This window comes from Lathamus discolor, chromosome 6 (genome assembly GCF_037157495.1).
Source record: "Lathamus discolor isolate bLatDis1 chromosome 6, bLatDis1.hap1, whole genome shotgun sequence".
NCBI lineage: Eukaryota > Metazoa > Chordata > Aves > Psittaciformes > Psittacidae > Lathamus > Lathamus discolor.
In genome coordinates, this window is record NC_088889.1 from 73,101,097 (window position 1) to 73,121,388 (window position 20,292).

Sequence of the window (20,292 nt, forward strand, 5' to 3'; positions counted from 1 at the left end):
TTTTCATAACAGAAGTGCTCTTAAAATAATCCTAAACCAGGAATACATCGTACATGTCATATGAAATAAAAGATGATTTAACTTCTCCTTGTTTCTCAGACTTACTACTGAACTGGTTCAAACCCTTCTCTGACCAAAGCCCAAGCACAGTGCTGACCGTTTTTACCAGAAAAGAACATATTTTCTTGTTTGAGAATACTACAGAATAAATGTGTTGCTTTTGAAAGTTGGGATGGGGACACTACGCTATGTATTTATTCCTCATTTGAAACAGAGCTGTTTCTGAAATGTATCTGAAAAATAACTGGAATTATTATAAACATTTATGAATAAAACACAAATATTTCACAAAAAGAGCTTTTATCGTCACCTGGTTTATAGCCAGTTGTACAGAAAAGTGTGATTTCATCATGAAAATCTCAAATGCATCAACCTTCTCTAGGAATACTCAGATACTACACGAAGCCATCTAAGTGTGTTATTGTACCTCATATAGTCCCTCGAAGAAAGTATTTTTGTCCTCTGTGCTCCACGATTCCCACTGCCTCCTGACCTTCTTTCCTTCCTCCTTCTCTCCAGCTGAGGAGCCCAGGTTCCTTGCTGTTGACTTGGAATTCCCAGCAGGATTGCTGGGAGGAATTCCTGATGTACCACCAGATGCAGTCCCTCCATTATCTGCTGCTGCAAAAAAAGCATGACCAGAATGAATATCAAAGAGGATGGCTCGTGGGTAGAGGTAAGTGAGGAACTCGGAATTTTAAGGAACTCAGAATTTCCTCCTTCTTCATGACTCCCTTCTGTACCAGGTTTGATTTCAAGATATTTCACCTGAAATACAATTTTTATATAACAAGATTTATGTTAAAGAAATAAAATCTCAAAGAGTGAAAAACAAGGGGAAGGTTTCAACAGCAGATATAAGACAGATAAGCAGGAATACCCCAAAGCAACCTCTAAAAGACAACATATACTTTGATGCTTATACACTGGTGTGCTAAAAGTCTGCAGCTGAGGAGAACTTCTGAGTGATGCTGAACATGCATGTGGCAATAAAGCAAACTAATGACCAGGAGAAAATGGATGGAGGTTCACATCCTTGTCTTTGGTCTTGATCCTACTGCCTCCAAAGTAACCCTGGTAACTAAACGACGGAAACATGTCCAGTGAAGTTCATCACATGACAATGGATCAGCTATCTCAAGAGCCTGATCCTCAGTGTGAAGAGCACCACCTCAGACACTGAGCTGATCTAGGATGGCTAAAGGTATCCCAGAGAAAGGGATACCTTGAGCTGTCCCCACCTACTTCTCCTTCCCTTGAGCTTCTCCAAACTCTCAACCCCTTTTTCCCCAAATCGTTGTGGCACTTTTGAAAAAAGGCACAGAAGTGTCACCTTGATTATATCTTTGTCAGTTATCAGCACACCAAGGAACAGAGATCAGAAACAAACCAAATCCCAAAGATCAGAAAACCTGGAATGAGGATAAAGTCTGACAGAACCAAGAGAATCTGCTGTTTATGCAAGCAGGGCAGATGGAAGAAAATGGGATGGAGAAAATGCAGGAAGGTGAGAGCTAAACCTACTGCTGGAAGATTCCATTCTCTCACCTTGATTCAGAAGAATAATCCTTTGTAACTTTTTGTGTTTAATTACCTGTGAAACTATGAGTCTTTCAAAGACATTTTGATCAGCAAAAACATTAGAAACTAACCTTAAACCTGTGATCTACTGACAACAGAAATGAAACCAAGCATCATGCTTGGCTGACACTGCAAGAGATTATCAGAATGTTAATTCCAGTTACAGACCTTTAAAAAACAAAACATAAACTCAGGCCAGCCAATTATTTGCTTATAAATCCATTTTGCACAATACAGTGGTCCCAACTAGTTTCCCATTTTTACACACTGTCACAGTTCCATCATATTTAGGCTTAAAATGTTGTTATCTTTTAAAATCTTTCAAGTTCTGTAAAGCAGCTTGTTTACCTGACACAGTCAGTGGTTTTGTATCTATACATACATACAGACCTCATTCAAGACCCAGAATATCCAAGTTTGATAATCCTAATATTATTTAAACAAAGAATATCAGAAGAATCAACTGCTACAGGCTTACTATGCTTTAGAGATTTGAAAGACTTGTATGTAAATCTGAACTGTAACTATTCAGTTGCAATTTGAAAGTAATTCCATTGGGTGAGAAAATCATATTTCTCCTAATCCTAAAAATCTGCTTCTTCAAGTGAAGAACATTTGAAGTCAAGCCTGGAATCCAATAAGATGTGTGTGAAGAAATTTTTTTCCTGCACACAATAAATATTCACTCGACAACAAATATGATATTGCAACAATTTTAAGGTTAATGTTTCTTTTGTTTCTATGAAATGACTATTCGATCCTTTTGAAGAAAATGACTGTCACTACAGGGATGCATGTGAGGCAAAACATGAGAAAGAATTGGACATCTTGGAGAAAACCAACTTCTCAAACACCTTCTCTATTTCCTAAAGCTTTCATCAGCCACTGATACAGTGCCAGAATTAAAATGCTTAACTTTCAATTACTGTGAAGGTAAAAAAAAAATCCTTAAAATAAAAAGGAAACCATCACAAACCCTGAGCACTTCAACAAATGGCTGAGGAGAAACCCAACAACTTTAAAGACACAGAATTGCTTCTTTGCTCGGCAAGTGTGGGACTGGAATATCACAGCATGCATGATACAGAAATACAAATATTAATATTTAAAGTCTTTGGTTGAGAAAGGGGAATTCAAACACACAAGTGCTTGACTTCAATCTACGTTCTCCTGGTACAGCAAGCTCCCAATGAAAAAGATGTCCTATCCAGGTAATTGCTTAGAGTACTGTAGATGAAGATCTAAAAATTCCAATATACTGTCACCTCCACAGAGATCTTATATGCCATTTAATTCTTTCAGGAATTAAGTAGTTTGCTCTATCAGTCCTTCACATAAACTTTCTTACTACTAAGCATGGTAGTGTTTCTCATGGGGTTACCACAATCCACCCTAGAGTTCACTGGATCTCAGTAAGGTAGCAGATTGCAGTATACCCTAAAACATAGTATTATAAACCAATTGAGGGTAATAGGTTGAAGAAAAAGTAGTCATACATCATTAAATCACATCCCATAAATTCATTCTTTCAATCTCACTGTATGGGATTCTTGTAACACACAGAACAGCTAACAAGTCTTCATCCTCTCACAAATGACAGATGAGGATGATCATTAGTTCCCAACAATAGGCTATTTAAAACTTTAGCAATGCATTAGAACAACAGGGTCTGCAGAGGGCAGCTAGACCATTACTGCTGCAGAGCTCCATGGGAGAGGAAGGAGCCTTGCTCTAACCATCTACACAAATGCTTGGTCTAAGGAAAATCGTTTCTATAACGAGAATGCTGCAGATGTGACAAGGACAAGACTGCCATTCTACCCAGCCACTGGACTGGACATCCACCACACAATTACAGCTATAACTGTACATGAACTATATGAACTATAACCCCCAACAAAGTCATGGCTTAGAACACCAATGTTTCAGAGAAACTTACTCATTCCTTTCATCCGATTTTCTCTACCCACCTGTATGCCCCATTATTAGAACTTCATCTACCTGTGAATAGCATGACATCATCTCAAGCTCTGTTTTCTGTAGAAAAAGCTGTTGTCTTTGTATTTCTAAGCAAAACACAAACACTTGCAAAAATTTATATAAAGGCATTTAAAGACTGCAATTAAAAGAAAACTGATATGAAGATGACAAACACTGCATGGAATCAAATAATCGTGTCACTGACAGCATCAGTGTCTAATCATGGCTACAGCCACAAGAAGTTCTTCCTTCCAGGCTCTACCTCATCTTAGGGTTTACTTTTCAGCTTTCCACTGGCAGCACTTATAGGCCAGCCAGTTCCTATCTGTGACAGATTCCACATCCATAGAAGCTGGAATCCCCAGAGTAAATCCCAATACTCCCATTGAATCATAGAATAGTTAGGGTTAGAAATGACTTTAAGGGCACCTAATTCCAACCACCCTGCCATGGGCAAGGACACCTCACACTAGACCATGTCACATAAGGCTCTGTCCAACCTGGCCTTGAACACTGCCAGGGATGGAGCATTTACCACTTCTTTTGGCAACCTGTTCCAGTGCCTCACCACCCTCACAGGGAAGAACTTCTTCCTTATATCTAACCTGAACTTTCCCTGTGTCCTGGGTTCAGCAGTAGCAGTCATTTTTCTCCTTCTTAGTAGCTGGTGCAGTGCTGTGTTTTTGACTTTCAGCCTGGGAACAACGCTGACAGCACCGATGTTTTTAGTTGTTGCTAAGTAATATTCACTTCGACCAAGGACTTTTCTGAGGATCATGCTCCACCAGGGAGGAGCAGAAGCTGGGAGGAAGCAGACACAGGACACCTGACCCAAACTCGCCAACTGGGTAATCCATACCACAGCACGTCATGCCCAGTATATAAACCAGGGGCAGCTACCTGGAAGGGCTAGATCACTGCTCAGGTCGGGCTGGGTATCCATCAGCAGGTGGTGAGCAGTTGTATTCTCTTCCCTTGTTACTTCCCTTATTATTATTATTACTGGTGGTAGCAGTAGTGGTTTGTGTTATACCTTAGTTACTGGGCTGTTCTCACCTGTCGTGGCTTAAACCCAACCACAAACCTCGTTCACTCACTCCCCCCCTTCTTGCCCTCCCCCTGCTTCTGGAGGGACGGAGAGGAGAATCGAAAAGAATGCAACTCCCACGGGTTGAGATAAGAACAGTTTAGTAACTAAGGTATAACACAAATCACTACTGCTACCACCAATAATAATAGTGCTAAAGGAAATAACAAGAGGAAAGAATACAACACCTCAACACCAGTTGACCCATAACTCGCCCCACTCCCCCCAGCCGAGCGCCGACTGATACCTTCTCCAACCCTGCAGTCCCAACCCTTCCCGGTCACTCCACGTTACATCCTGGGCATGACGTGCTGTGGTATGGAATACCTCTTTTGCTAGTTTGGGTCAGGTGTCCTGTCTCTGCTTCCTCCCAGCCTCCCCTCCTCCCTGGCAGAGCATGAGGCTCAGAAAGTCCTTGGCCAGACCAAACATTCGAGCAGCAACTGAAAACATCAGCGTTATCAGCACTGTTCCCAGGCCAAAAGATCAAAACACAGCACTGTACTAGCTCCTAAGAAGGAGTAAAATGACTGCTGCTGCTCAACCCAGGACATCACCTCAACCCCTGGGAGTTATATTCTTTCAATTCTCCTCCCCATCCCTCCGGGAACGAGGGGAGGAAGGGAGAGAGTGAGCTAGTGGCTGCGTGGTTCTGGGTTGTCTGTTGGGCTCAAACCACAACACTTCTTTGTGGCACCCAATGTGGGGCACGAAAGGTTGAGGTAACGACAAATCTGACCAGTGCGTCAAATCATGTCTGTGATAAGCATTCATTGTTTTGGATTAATAGTCACTTGTTGCAATGCTGATTTATTGGCTTTCAAAGCTGTTGCTCTTGATCTCAGAGTTTCAGCATGCCGTACCTTACTTTTAGCCAGGATTTGCTGTTTTAGTGTTTAGCAGCTGGGGGACCCAGGCTGGGGTTACTGTTTCACTGTACTTCATGGCAATGACTTGTAATACAATTGACTCATTGATTATGAATTTGGGGTGGTAGGTGTTCCCAGTGTGGTCATCACTTCTATACTTTGGGAGGTATATAATGGAAGTGTTTAGCAATTACACATCTTCTCTCCTCAGGTGGTCAGCCTATGAAGGAGACATTCCCTCACACCCTCTGCCCCCCCACCAGGCTATTTACAGTAGGAGTAGATTCTGGAAGATTTAAAGATCCTGAACATCCTTTCAATGCCCTGGAAAGCACCCTGCTCCTCTTGCTGGGAACCAGCTTGTTGCTGTACATGCTCTCTATGTTTTGCCTATGGCGTGACCACCCTGAGAATGCCCAATCTTGTCTGATTGGAAGTTAAGCAGGATCTGGCTCAAGTCTTGTCTAGGAACAGATGACAATATAAGAGGACCACCAAGAGATTTTCCCAAGGATGGACAGCCATGAGTGGCAGGGTGTGTGGGACAATATGGGCAAATATCTAGTCCCACAGGTCCCTCCACTGCTTTGGAAGCGTCAGAGGTTGAAAGCAGGTGTATGCAGTCCCCAGTGACAAGTTGCAGAAACTGCTGAAGGAGAGGGAGAATCAAGTCAGTTTGCCAAGGTGAAAGCCATCCAGCTGGCCCTGGACATTGCTGAACGAGAAAAGCGGCCAGTACTTTATCTCTATACTGACTCATGGATGGTGGCAAATGCCCTTTGAGAGTGGTTGCAGCTATGGAAGCAGAGCAACTGGCAACACAGAGGTAAACCCATCTGGGCTGCTGCACTGTGGCAAGGTATTACTGCCCAGGTGCAGAACCTGGTGGTGAAGGTACGCCATGTAGATGCTCACATACCCAAGAGTCGGGCCACTGAGGAACACCAGAACAACCAACAAGAGAATAAAGCTGCTAGGACTGAAGTGGCTCAGATGGACTTAAACTGGCAACATAAGGGTGAATTATTTTTGGCCCAGTGGGGCCACGACACTTCAGGCCATCGGGACAGAGATACAACATATAGATGGGCTCATGATCAAGGGTCGAACTCAACAATGGACACTATTGCCCAGGTTATTCATGACTGTGAATCGTGCTGCAATTAAGCAAGGCAAACGGTTACAGCCTCTTTGGTATGGAGGACGGTATGGGGAGGCCTGGCAGATTGACTATATCACACTCCCACCACCCCACCAAGGCAAGCACCATGTGCTTACCATGGTGGAAGCAACCACAGGATGGCTGGAAACATACGCCGTGCCCCATGCCACTGCCCGGAACACTATCCTGGGCCTTGAGAAACAGATTTTGTGGCGACACGGCACCCCAGAGAGAATTGAGTCAGACAATGGGACTCATTTCCAAAACAATCTTGAAGAGACTTGGGCCAAAGAGCATGGCATTGAGTGGGTATATCACATCCCTTACCATGCACCAGCCTTTGGGAAAATCAAACGGTACAATGGGCTGTTAAAAACCACACTGAGAGAAATGGGCGGTGGGACTTTCAAACACTGGGATACACACTTACCAAAAGCCACCTGGTTGGTCAGCACCAGAGGATCTGCCAAGAGGGCTGGCCCAGCCCAGTCAGAACTTTTACATACTGTAGAAGGGGATAAAGTTCCTGTGGTGCACATGAAGAATTTGCTGGGGAAGACAGTCCGGGTTATTCCTGCTTCAGGTAAAGGCAAATCCACTCATGGGATTGCTTTTGCTCAGGGACCCAGATATACTTGGTGGGCAATGCGTGAAGATGGGGAAGTCCGATGTGTACCTCAAGCGGATTTGATTTTAGGGGAAAACAGCCAATGAACTCAATTGTATGCTGTTGCCTGCTACATAGCACTTTTATAGCCCACCAACTAGATGTCTTCAGGTCACCAGCAACTGGCCCTAACTTCCCTCTGACCATCATCCCAACAAAGACCACTTTGATGAAACCAGTCAAGCTCAGCAGTGACCAGATGAGTTCCACGGTGTCATCAGCAGGCAACAATCCAACATTGCACACGGTCTCTCCTGCTCTGAAAGACTGCTACAAGAGATGGAGCCCAACATCATGGACTAGCTGAACTCAACAGCTTTATAGGGATTGGTCCATGCACTAAGAAATGATATCTCTCTCTTTGTGTATGTGTGGATATATGTGTATATATATGAGACAAGAGGGATGGTATACTGAAAAATGTGGGATCTGAGCATGATGTGAATGGTATGGAATAGGGAGTTGATACTGTCCTGGGTTCAGCAGCAGCAGTCATTTTTCTCCTTCTTAGTAGTTGGTGCAGTGCTCTGTTTTTGACTTTCAGCCTGGGAACAGCGCTGACAACACCAATGTTTTTAGCTGTTGCTAAGTCATGCTTACTCTGACCAAGGACTTTCTGAGGATCATGCTCCGCCAGGGAGGAGCAGAAGCCGGGAGGAAGCAGACACAGGACACCTGACCCAAACTAGCCAGCTGGGTAATCCATACCACAGCATGTCATGCCCAGTATATAAACTGGCGGCAGTCACCCAGAAGGGGTAGATCTCTGCTCAGGTCGGGCTGGGTATCCATAAGCAAGTGGTGAGCAGTTGTATTCTCTTCCCTTGTTATTTCCCTTATCATTATTATTATTGGTGGTAGCAGTAGCGGTTTATGTTATACCTTAGTTACTGGACTGTTCTTATCTCAACCTGTGGGAGTTATACTCTTTCCATTCTTCTCCCTATCCCTCCGGGAGAGGGGGGAGGAAGGGGGGAAGAGTGAGCTAGTGGCTGTGTGGTTCTGGGTTGCCGGCACGGCTTAAACCACAACACCCTGTTTCAATTTGAACCAGTTAGCCCTTCTCCTATTGCTACAGTCCCTGATGAAGAATCCCTCTCCATTATCCTTGTAGGCCCCTTCAGATATCAGAAGGCTACTCTGAGGTCTCTACACAGCTTCTCTTCTCCAGGCTGAACAGTCCCAACTTTCCCAGCCTGTCTTCATGCGGGAGGTGCTCCAGTCCCCTGATCACCCTCACAGATCTCCTCTGGAGTTGCTCCAACAATTCCATGTCCTTCTTATATTGCGGACACCAGAACTGTACACAGTACTTTAAGTGGAGTCTTACAAGAGCAGAGTAGTGGGGCAGGATCACCTCCTTCGACCTGCTGGTCACACTCCTTTTGATGCAGCCCAGGATACGACTGGCTTTCAGTGCTGCAAGCACACAGTGTTGCCTCATGCTTAGCTTCTCATCATCTAACATCCCCAAGTCCTTCTCCGCAGGGCTGTTCTGAATCACTTCTCCTTCCAACCTGTAGCTGTGCTTGGGATTGCCCTGACCCAGGTATAGGACCTTCCACTTTGCATTGCTGAACTTCACAGGTTTGCATGTATCTCAGTATGCAAGCTGGTTCTCCCATTGGTGGTCTACAGGCTTAGCTTGCAAAATCTCAGCTTCTTCAGGAGTCACCAGTCAACCACAGGTGGAACATCCATGAGGGAATACTTTATAAACTAGACAGTATTTTCCCATACTCTTGCATGCCCCAGCCCAAATTCTGAGTGTCAGGACACTGAACTCATTCCCCAAATCCCAGGATGTGAATGCCAACTTGTAACATGCCAGAAGGTTTCTTTCAGAACATTCTTTCTTCTCTTTTGGCTTATAGAGGAGACAATGGCAAGGCTAAACTACACAAGATCGCCTTCAAAAGTGGTTTCACCAAGATTCCCATTTAGAAGGCCCTAACAGAAAGCACCTTCATCAGCCTTTTTATTTCTACAAATCTGCATTATTGCTCAGCAGCCTCATGAAATGTACATCAAAGCATCTGTTGCCAACAGAGCTGGGTAAGCTGCCATCATCTATACTTTCCAGAAAGCTTCACAAGCATTTACTCTAGTGTAATGAAAAAGCAATCAAAGATAAACGTCTAAACTTTCTTTCTGACTGCCTGGTAAACAAGCCCCATTTCTAGCCACGTATCTTTCTAGTGGCAGATACTATATCATCTGCTCCAGTGAAGACACTAATTAGGGGATCCCACAGAAAGTGTGTGCATTAGGAATTTAAGAGAAGCCACTTGCTCTATGTAAGCACAACCCAACAAAGCTGCAGGCAGGATACAATTTACTTTTGTCGCCAAGAAATGTAGCTGAGAATAGCATGAGAGAATAACAGATGAGAGAAGGAGACAGACAGATTCATCCCCTGCAAGTCCACACTTCATTCTGAGTACCAATATCGTAACTGGAAAAAAAGTTTCTACCTCATAGGCCACCTCAATAAATAGTTCACCTAAGAAGGGTAAGTCCAGGACAGCTTATACCATATGGCATGGTTACACCAGATAGCACTCGTTACGAATCAACATCCTGTCTACAACAGGTGACTGTCCTACAAGGATACAGACATCCCAGCTTTTTCCACCTCTTATTATTTAGGAGACTTGCACAACCAAAATGTAGTTGAATATGTTTAAACTAACACACCACCAGTTCTCAACTGGAGTCTACAACAAAACTCAACCCAAGGCTTGCTTTTCTATGGGCAGTATATATCTAATATATGATATACCAAACGCAGCACTATCTGAGCTAACCATGCAGAGATGTAAAAAATAAACATAGTTTATTATAAATTTGGTTATTCCTGCATCTCCAGTAAATCATTATTCTCTCATGCTTCCATTAAAAAACACCCATAAAGCCTCATATGAGGCTCCACCTCAACCACATGGTTGCACAAAGCTGTGGGCAGCCACCTTTTGAAGTTCAGTAGCTACTGCACAGGGCACATGGAAAAATCCTCCTCTTCTGGTATGCAGTGAGATACTGCGGAATTTTGGTCCTGAGCCACTTCTGAAGGGAGGGAAGGAAAACTGGGGTACGTGGGAAGACAAAGAATGAAAGAAAAACATGCCAGGATGGGATGGAAGGAGAAGTACCTAGTGTAAATGAGATGGACAGAATTAAGAATATTAGAACAGGGGACCATGCCAGTAGTTTTTGGATATTCTTGCCCTAGAGAAGAAATGCTGGAGGAATGGCATTTCAAATGAAGGTTGCAAAACATTCTGCAGCACAAAAATCTGGCAAGATACAGCAAAATCATATTGTAAGTATATCCATTAGGTACCTTGGTATATGTATTCTTTCCACAGGGGAGGACAGTACCTGATTTAATTCACATGGTACATGACATGCAACTTTGGTGCACTGAAACAAACTGGACTGGTGTCTAGCAAGTTTTCTGTGACGCCAAAAGATGGAATGTTTTAATTCAATTAATTCTTTCAGCTGAATAATTCTTTTTTCAAGAAAGAACTGATTGTTACTGCAAAACAGATCCAAATACTTGTTTAGGCCGTTCTGCATGTTTTATGAATAAATCCAGAGCAACGACATGAAAGACATCTTCAAGCTTCAGCTCACCACCATTAGATTTTGTTACTATTTCCTCCTGACTTCACCCTGCATTAAGAAAACGGATAAAAACATGGAAATGGGAACACTCTAGTTCAAACTGAATCTATGGCACATGATGGTAATGTATTCCATATTTGCTTTTACCGAGGTGGGCAAAACATACACATGCATAGTCCAACCACCCGCTTAATGGAAAAAGCCCCAGAATACACCTTAAACCCTGTGCTCCCCAGCCCTGGGGTGTATTCATCTTTGAGCAGTTCTCAAAAATCCCTCTTCTTCATCCTTAGACTGGTTTGCTTCCTCTCCCTCAATGAACCTCCTTGCTTTTGAACTCTTATAATAAACTGTCTTCACTCACTATTCCTTCAAGTTACTCTGATTTCATACAAGTCACTTTAAGACTTACTTCCAGGCACTCATACTTGAAAAGGTGTTCATTAGTTGAGGTGGAAGCTAAAAACTTGAAAATACAATAAAAAGATGACCAACATTTTAAAATAAGGTAATAACCATTCTAAAAACAATGCACAGATTTACATATTTGTGCAGGAAATTTCAAAACTAAATGGCTGTTTCAAGTGAAATAGTTTTCAAAGTTTATTTTACAATGCTACTTTCTATGGCATTCTTGCCTTTAACTTGAAAGAGCAACTCAGTAGACAAATAGCAAGAGATAAAATCCAAACACTCAATTAAAAATTATGTCAGGGTAATCTGAAAATTAGCTTTTGTACATTCTACTAGGCAGAACTAGAGAACTGCTATCAACACTCTTCCCTGGACCATACTAAATTTGCCTCTGAGTGGGCAATCTCTTCCTGCCCTTTACAGTGAGGTTTACTTCATCAATACTTCGCTACAATGAAGCACCCTGAAAGCACAAATGCCAAAAGAAAAAAGGGATCTGTAACAGACAGAAAATAACAGCATTTTTAAACAGCTTTTAAAGACATGTCTAAGACAAGCCAATGTCTGCTGAATAAACTACAGTTTGAAAGAAATTAAGTTTTTTAATTACACTCCTTAGGAATAGCCTTTGACAGAGTTTTCACTTTAGAATACACAGATTCTAAAGCCAGGACCACTTTAATAAAATTTTAAGGGTTAATAAAATTTCAAGGGTTACAATAGCAATACTGACAGACTATGGTAAAATCAAGTCTCTGGTATCACTGGACCAAGCAGAAGTATAGTCTAGTCACTCTGACTGGCCAATGTCAAAAATTACCTTTGCAGCCATCACCTTGACTGTGACATGCGAAATGGAAAAGCTGCCAGTTTTCAGAGCTGATCCAAAGCATAGGCATTTGAACTTTTTAGCATTTTTGTACTTACAAGGGGAGGAGAAAGTTGATGGAAGGACTTAAGTCCAATATTTATGAGTAATCTTCATCCTTCCTACGGAAGCTAACTCTATGAGGCATTTTATTCAGCACACAAAGCCCTATATATTCTGATCACAAGACATTCCATTAGGGGGAATTCAGACAAGCCTGGAAAACCTCTCAGTATGCATCCCTGAATGTAAGGAACTCAGATTAGAATGGATTCCACTCTGTCTGTGGCCCTGTTCTCCAAGATTTGACAGAAGAATCTCAACAGTATCAGAGAAGTCAACTTTAATGCATTCACACCAAAACTAGCCAGGCAGAACTGCGGCTGGTCTTACAACTCAAAAAGTGAAATCACAACCATAGTTCTATCACTGTCTGTCACTTCTGGAGATTTAAGAAGCTTCCCCAAACCTGACACCACAGTCAAGTACAGTGATTACAAACATGATCTGTGACCAGTTACTGAAATAGCATTTTCTGTTCTGTATATAATTTTAATGGGATTATTTTGGAATCTGAATTGCAAAATAAACAAAGTTTGCCTTACAATTGTGTCAATACACCTAGTTAAAAATTGTTCAAAAACTGGAACTGCTCTAAAAACTGACACTGAATGTTTATGTACAAATATACAGACATGCATATACACATGCACAAAGATACATGTATTTTCTTCACACACATGTACACTTCCAGAGCAATGGAATAATTTCAAATGCATATATTCAACTTGTCAATCATGGACAACATGTGTACCCCAAAGAAACATCTCCTCGAATTTAATTCTACTTACAACCCTTGAAATAATGATCTGTAGTTAAGCGCTCCTGGGTATGTCATCTGCTTATTTGGTTTAATGCAACCAGGAGAAAAACTACGTACACCTTTCAGTTCTGCCCTCTAACATTACACATAGGAGTTCCTTACTTAAAAAGTTTAAGAGATTAAAAAGGACTTACTAAGATATTAAAAAAAATTTAAATACTTTAGTCAATTGTATACACTAACCATCAAGCAACCAAGTTCAGTAATTTTGTGGTGATATGGCAATAACTAAAATACCACCAACTGGGACTGCTTTATAATACAAAACCATCATAATCCACTAGATTGACCTCAGGGGCAGGCCACTGCAATGGACCAAGGAGTGAGAAAATCTCCAAGGCACATGGAGATTCCATTTTAGCAGACAAGAGTAAATGTTATTTCAAATGTTGAAGAAATCTCAAAGAGTTGTTTTCCTCAAAACTTATCAGACAATAACACCCAAGTATGTTTGCAGGAGGTATCCAAAAAATCAGTCTCAGGCATAGCTCAACGACAGTGCCAGATGTCATCTAGTAACTGCTGAGCACACACAATAGCACCAAGACATTCAAACATCCGTCTGGTTTTGAGCTACTGAAGTAAGAAACAAGAGTTGAAAAACACCCTAATTCTTATCTGCAATGCTAAAGTGACAAAGCATGCGTGTACGTATGTACATGATGTTCAGATGTGTGCAAAACAACCTTAATAAAATTTCAAATTCCATGGAAATGCCCAAACTGTTCTGAAACAGTAATGCAGAACTCACAAAACCTTAGAAACAAACATGTCGATATGTGTATTTCCTAGCTGCTTCCAAAATCTTTGGGCAAAACAGTCATAAAAAGAAGTAACTGGAGAAAACCAACAATGTCTTGCGGGTTGGGGTTTTTTCCCCTTTTTTAACTAGTACCCAGTATTTTGTTGTTATCCTAGAACAGAATTCGGAGCACAGCCACCTGATTAGACTGTAACTAGCTGTGTAATTTCCTAACCAAAATAACAGCAATTTCCTAAAACTCAAGAGGTGAAACGCACAAATTCATGGTCTGCTTCAATAATAGAGATTTTTTTTTCCTGCTTCACAGACACATCCAACCCCCCCCCCCGTTTCTGAAAGTGCAAAGAGGATAGTGGGCAGCAGAGAAGCTGAAGCCTTGGGACACAAAGAAGACTTCAGCTAGTGTGTGAAACAAGCCCCAAAACACCTTCCACCAAACCAGACAAAAGATGGAGGAGAATGACAACCCCCCAAGCCCATAGGTGACCCCCCCCAACCCCTTCCCTGTGTGCTTTAAGGGTGCCAAAACACTGTACCTTTGCTTTTTGCAGCAGCACTGCTGCCAACTGAGGAGGATGCCTGGGAATCCTTCTTCAGCCTCTTGCTCTGAGGTCTGACGCTGGACCTGAGAAAATGATGCTGGTCCTGGCTGTGGGAGGGCTGAAGGGAGGCCGGGGCCTGCGACAAGCTGGGGTTCGGTGCGGGGCTGCTGTTAGTGCTGTTGTTAATAATCTTCTCTTCTTTCTTTGTGCTGCTGCTGCCTGGAGCTGCCTCTCCTCCTCCTGCCCCTTCTTCTTCCAGGGACTCCTCATCTCCTGCTCTCTTGCCCAGCTTTTTCACCCCTTCCTCCCTGCCGCTCTCTCCCAGTTTCACTGTCATCCTGTTGGGGAGGAGAGAGAGAACAGACGGGGACACAGAGTGAGGACAGGGAGCCCCCCAGAGAGGGGGAGAAATCCCTGGTCTGCGAGGGGAGAAGTTTAGCTGCAGAAATTCCTCTCAACATGGCCGCCGTTGTTTGTTACTAAATCCCCTTTCGTTTGCTGTCCCGACCCAACAACCTGTGCCGAGGGCGGGAGGGGGAACGCCCCGCCGGACCCCCCCCCCAAAACCGCCCCAAAAGACAGCCGGGTTCCCCCGGCAGCCCTCAGGCACCTTCCCGAAGGGCTTCTGGGCGCCTTTGCCGGAGAAATCGCCCGGCCAAACTCGGGCGTGGGGAAGAGCTCGACAGCCGCCGAGAGGAAAGGCGAAGGCAGCCGCCGAACCCTGCAGAGTGGAGCGGGGCAGCGCGGCCGAGCCGGCGCCTAGCCCCCCATCCTACCCCTTCCGCGGCTCCTCGGGCTCCGGGGGGCTCTTCTTCCTCCTCACCATGGAGCCGAGGCGATCCGGCCCTCCGCCGGGGGGGGGGGTCATGTTGCGAGGCGCGGCGGCTTCTCCTCCTCCGTGCGTGTGTGTCTGTCTCTGGGGCTGGGACTGGCCGAGGCTACCTAAAAGCTCCAGCCGCCCCCCCCCGCCCCGGCACCTCTCCGCCTCTCTCCGAGGGGCAGCCCCGCGGCCTGCCACCTCCTCGGCCGACAGCACCGCGCCGCGGGCCGGGCGCCTGTCACCGCGGCCTCGAGGCGGCACCCCCGGCGGCTCGGACTCGAGGGTTCGTCATTTTATTGACACGAACCCCATTTATTCTCTTTAATTTCAGGGGCGACAAACTCCGCCGGCATCTGCTGTGGCTTCTTCCCCCTCACCTCGATGGGGCCAAGCAGAAAAGTTGTTTTAAACCATCATGTGCTGGAGGACCACTGCTGGAGCAGCAGAGAGGCATCACCTGAATCACATCCAGCATCTGGACTTGACCACTCACCCTGTGCCTCACTTCACACATCCCCTCAGTTCCACAGTTTGGGTTTTTTTGAATGCTTGGAACACCACACACACACACACACACTAAATTATATTAGGTGCTAAAACCCAACAACTGTTTGTTGGGATTTTTACACTTAAGGGAGTGTAAAAATACTACACCATATCTGCAAGAAGTCAACGTCCAAGAAGGAAACCACTCACAGCAAACCAGCAAGGAGCAACTGCCTTGTCACCAGAGCCCATCTTTAGTGGAGGGGAAAAGGGTAAAAACAAACAAGAGAACGAAATGCTGGATATCGCAAAGACTGGGATTGCCAGAGATGAGCCTGACACCAAAACAGCATTGTTCGAATAAGCAAGATGCATCAGCTTTGCACGGTGTGCAAGTTGGCGAAATCACGGTTTATGGGTTGTATTTCTACCATTAAAATAGTGCTTTTCCCTCTAATGATTTTCAACTAAACCGATTCAGAAGTGCAATGGGCAATGCTCCATTATTTACAAACACTCAGTAGACTGATTTGAACTATGGCTCTAAACTTATATTAACACTCACTTAACTATCCAGATGACAAGTCCCTAATTACAGACACAAACTTGTTCTCCACACCCCAAAAAACCCTGCAGTGATTTCAGTTACACTGAGGACAGAAATCTTCCCACTTTGACAGTCTATGCTCAAAACCTTCACTTAAATAAAGCTTGAATCTCCCCGATTTTAACTTTAGCTTTATTTCCACTGGCCTCCCTCAGTGATTAGCGAGGGGAAGCCAAAGAGACATATCTTGGGGGCAGTCACCAACGAGCGCAGCAAACACCAGCGCCCGCCCCACGTCCCAGAGCCGGTTCCTCGCAGCCTCCCGCTCCCCGGGACTGCCCTGCGCTCACCTCACCGCTCTCGGGGTCTTTTTCCTCCGTTCTCACACGGCTTCCGATTTCCCTTTTTCGTCCAGCGGGAAAACCTCAACCTCGCGGCTTTGGTCCCCTAGACCTCTACTCGGCCGCCCTGCCCTACGGCACCCAGCTCCCCTCAGGCAGGTCGCTTTCCCCGCAGGCCCCGGCGCCGCCGCTCCCGGTTGATCAATGGCCTGGACAGGAGAGTCAGGCCTGGCCAGGCCAGTGCCCCCGGCACACGGCAGACCCCGCGGGGCCCAGGGCGCCGTTTCCGCACCGTTCCCAACCCGCTTCCCCCCACAAGAGGCCCCGTCCCCCACCGCGGGCCTCACCTGCCGCATCAACGCCGCCGCGCAGCCTCCGCGCTCCAGCTCCCACGCCGGCGGCTGGCTCAGGTCTTCGGGGACCAGCAGCCCCAGGCACCCCCAGGCTGCGCCCCAGACCCGCCAGCTCGGGACGGGGCCGGCACGACCTGCAGCCACCGCGGGCCCCAGCAGCCCTCCCAGCTTTGCTGGCGGCGGCAGCCCCGCTCCCGGCCGCGGAGGCGATCTCTCTTCCCCACGCTCCTCCGAAGCCGCAGTCCTGGCACCCCCTCGGCCTGAAAGCCCTGCCCGCCGGACCCGCGGGGCTGGGCCGCAGTGAGCTGCGGATCGCGCTGCGCTCAGGCTGCGGCCACTCCACTTCCCCGTCACCCTGCGCCGGGCCGCGGGGGCGGGACAGGACGCAGCGCGCGGGCCCAGCTGAGCGCGCCGGCGCTCGCCACCCCGTACCCCAAACAAGGCGCCCCATTGGTTGGCAGCAAGCGGGAGCGAGCTGGGAGGCGGGTCCGGGGCCCTCCCGCAAGCCAAACAAAGCGCTGCGCGGGTAGGGAGATGGCCGCTGAGCGCAAAGGAAGAGGCAGCGGCTGGCGCCCGTCAGAAGAGGAGGCGAATCGCGACAGCTGGCTGATTGGCTGAAAGGAAAACCAATTGAGGACCGTATAGCCGGGGCCTTGGCCGTGGTCGGGGCTACCATTGGTCAGACTGCCGGTAAATCACCAGCTGCCCGGCCAATGGCAGGTCGGATGACGGCATGTGGCGTTCCGTGTACTGCTTGTCGGGAAAGCGGCTCCTGCGGTACGGAGGAGCGCAGCTGGGGCGTCGGGCTTAGCTGCCTTCCCACGGCCTTGCAGCTGATCCTGCGGCTGAGCCTGCCTATAGAGGTGATGAGGCGCTCCGCTAGCCCGCAGAGATCCCCTAGCCCAGGCGAAGTTGGGTCGCGGTGCAGGGCCCGTGGCCGCGCTTCCCAGGGCTGTCTGTGCTCTCCTTGGAGCCTGCAGGGACAGTGCCACGGTGCCCACCGGAGAGGCGCGGGGCTTGGTACAGAGCATCCTGCCGCAGCGTGCTCTTGGCGGCTCCGCAGTGTCGGTTGAAGAACCGATCGCTTCTCGTTGCTGTCGTAGGAGAGGAGCGGTGCCGCCGAGGCCGCGCCTCACAGCGCACTTCTTGCTGGATAGCGGTGTTAGAGATGTTAATAAGCTCTCTGTGGTTCGTAGAGGTTACAAATAACACATGAAATGATAAACGCGACATCTCCTGGGAAGGCTGCGTGTGTGCACAGCCCTGGCTCTCCCGCAAAGTTTGCACATCTGCAGCTGCCCTTCGCTGGGATCTGAGTTTTTAATCAACTGTCTACCAGGTTACAAAGCTTCAGTCAGCAATGAACTGAATTAAAGGGTGAATTTTGTTAGCTGACCTAACGTTCTGGACTGTTTTCCAGTCACTGCTCTCTGATACTTTGATGTGGTGACTTCACGTTAACTGTCAGAACGATTTCAGAAAATCCTACAACTAGTACTACATGAGATTTTATTTCCTTAATAAATCCCTTGTGGGAAGAACATTAGATGACTTTTAAATGTTGTGCCCATCATAGCAGGGAAAGGATGCTGTAGTTCCCTTCTGAGGAGAATCCTCATAATCTGTAGCTTAGAAGTCTTAACAATTTAAAGCTTTATGATGGCATCTAAATTCTGAAAGTTTGGGTTCCCATGGAGAGTGTTACACGTTTGATCTTAGGATGGTGAATTAAACTTGAACATGCCTTGGTCTATCTTGTGTCATCTCCTATAAATATGCTGTGAAGCATACCTGTGAGTAACCAAGTATATTGCTATAAATGGAACTTGTAAACAAAAGAGCCAAATTGCTTCATGGTCTTGTCTCCATTGTAGAGCTTTGCATTTAAATCTACATCTTAAATATATTTTTGTTGGGTTTGGTTTGGGTTGTTGTTTGGTTTTTGTTGGGTATTTTTTTTTGGGGGGGGGATGTTGTTTGGGGTTCTTTTTTTGTTTGTCTGATTTTGTAGGGTTTTGTTATAATGTAGCACAAAATCATACAGCTGATTTTTGCCAGTTGGTTTGACCACAACCAAGTTTAACCATGCTGACAGGAAACGATGCATTTGCCATCTGCAGAGCCATATATTTCTGTGGAGCTTTTGCAAAGCAAAGTGAAGATACATGCAGCTCCCCAAGGAGCTTGGAGTTGAAGGTTTCCACTCTGTATGTAAATAACTTCATATGCTTGAATAGCCCCATTGCCTCAAATGCACTGTTAAGGTGTGAAATTGCTCATGTGTGTAAATGTTTGTGAAAGAAAGACTGAGTGAAAAGGAGTTGGACTAGAGCGGAGAGGCAGGGGGTAGGCTGAGATGTCAAAAGACATTTGAACTCTCATTCATTCTTTTTTAACAGTAGGAAGGGTCCATGATCCAGCTTTGGCAGACCTGCAAGGGTACAAAATGCACATTGTCTTTCAGTGTTTGTGGGCGGGGTTTTCTAGGCTAGGCAAGAAGGTTAACCTGGATTTCTTGCACATCCTGTGTATTTTAACGTATGAATAAGAAATTGCCTTTTTAACAGAAATAGAGCACACAATGCAGAACATCCAGCATACTTTTGGTTTATATTGAGGTGGTTTTACTTTTGCATCTAATGTGCATGATCATTACATTCATTGTAACATGAAAATACTTTTCCAAAGCTCTTAGTTGTCAGAAGCCAATATAGCAGATGTTGTCCTGTATTTTCCTTTTAGGTTATTTAGAAGCTACTACAGTCCATTCATAACTCATTTTCTCTTTAAAGGCTTTTAAGTTGTTTAATCTGGCAAGTGATAATGGATGATCTTTATGTTACTAAGAAGTTCTTTCTCATCCAGGTAAGAGGATTTAAACTGGAGGTCAAACTTTTGTTGTTGATCCTTTATGACTTACTAAATAGGAAGCACCTAACCATGCAACTTTATTTTTTTTATTCTCAGCGTGTGAGGTCAAGCCCTTAGAGGAAGTGATGAAATACAGTGTGAATGACTAAACTACTGCTGCCTGCTCTTAGCCTGTCCTGGAACTTCAGGGACTCAGAGCTGTTAGATGTCTTTTACAAGTGCAGCACTCAGAGGGGAAGATGTTAGGGTGCCCTTGTTCATTTGTCTAATTGGGATAGAAATCTTTTACAACAGGGCTTCTCTGTTGAATATTGGAGGGCAGGAAACTTTAATTTCCAGCTAAGCCTGCACAAGTAGGGATATGTTGT

General features: G+C 45.4%; 1 protein-coding gene across 4 annotated transcripts in view; it reads right to left on the minus strand.

Annotated features, from left to right (window-relative positions):
• The window catches only part of CRAMP1 (cramped chromatin regulator homolog 1), a 50,130-nt gene extending 32,633 nt beyond the window's left edge, over positions 1-17,497 (minus strand). The window contains exons 1-3 of one of the 4 annotated variants that reach the window (XM_065683546.1): positions 17,048-17,497; positions 14,501-14,844; positions 488-681 (exon numbers count right to left, since the gene is read on the minus strand). In XM_065683546.1, coding sequence (XP_065539618.1) covers positions 488-681; positions 14,501-14,843 — 537 coding nt within the window. In that variant the 5' untranslated portion in view covers position 14,844; positions 17,048-17,497. Of the gene's footprint in view, positions 1-487; positions 682-14,500; positions 14,845-15,282; positions 15,865-17,047 lie in introns of those variants that run through there. The other 3 variants (XM_065683547.1, XM_065683545.1, XM_065683543.1) reach the window with 3 other exon arrangements.
• Positions 17,498-20,292: the final 2,795 nt, after the last annotated feature.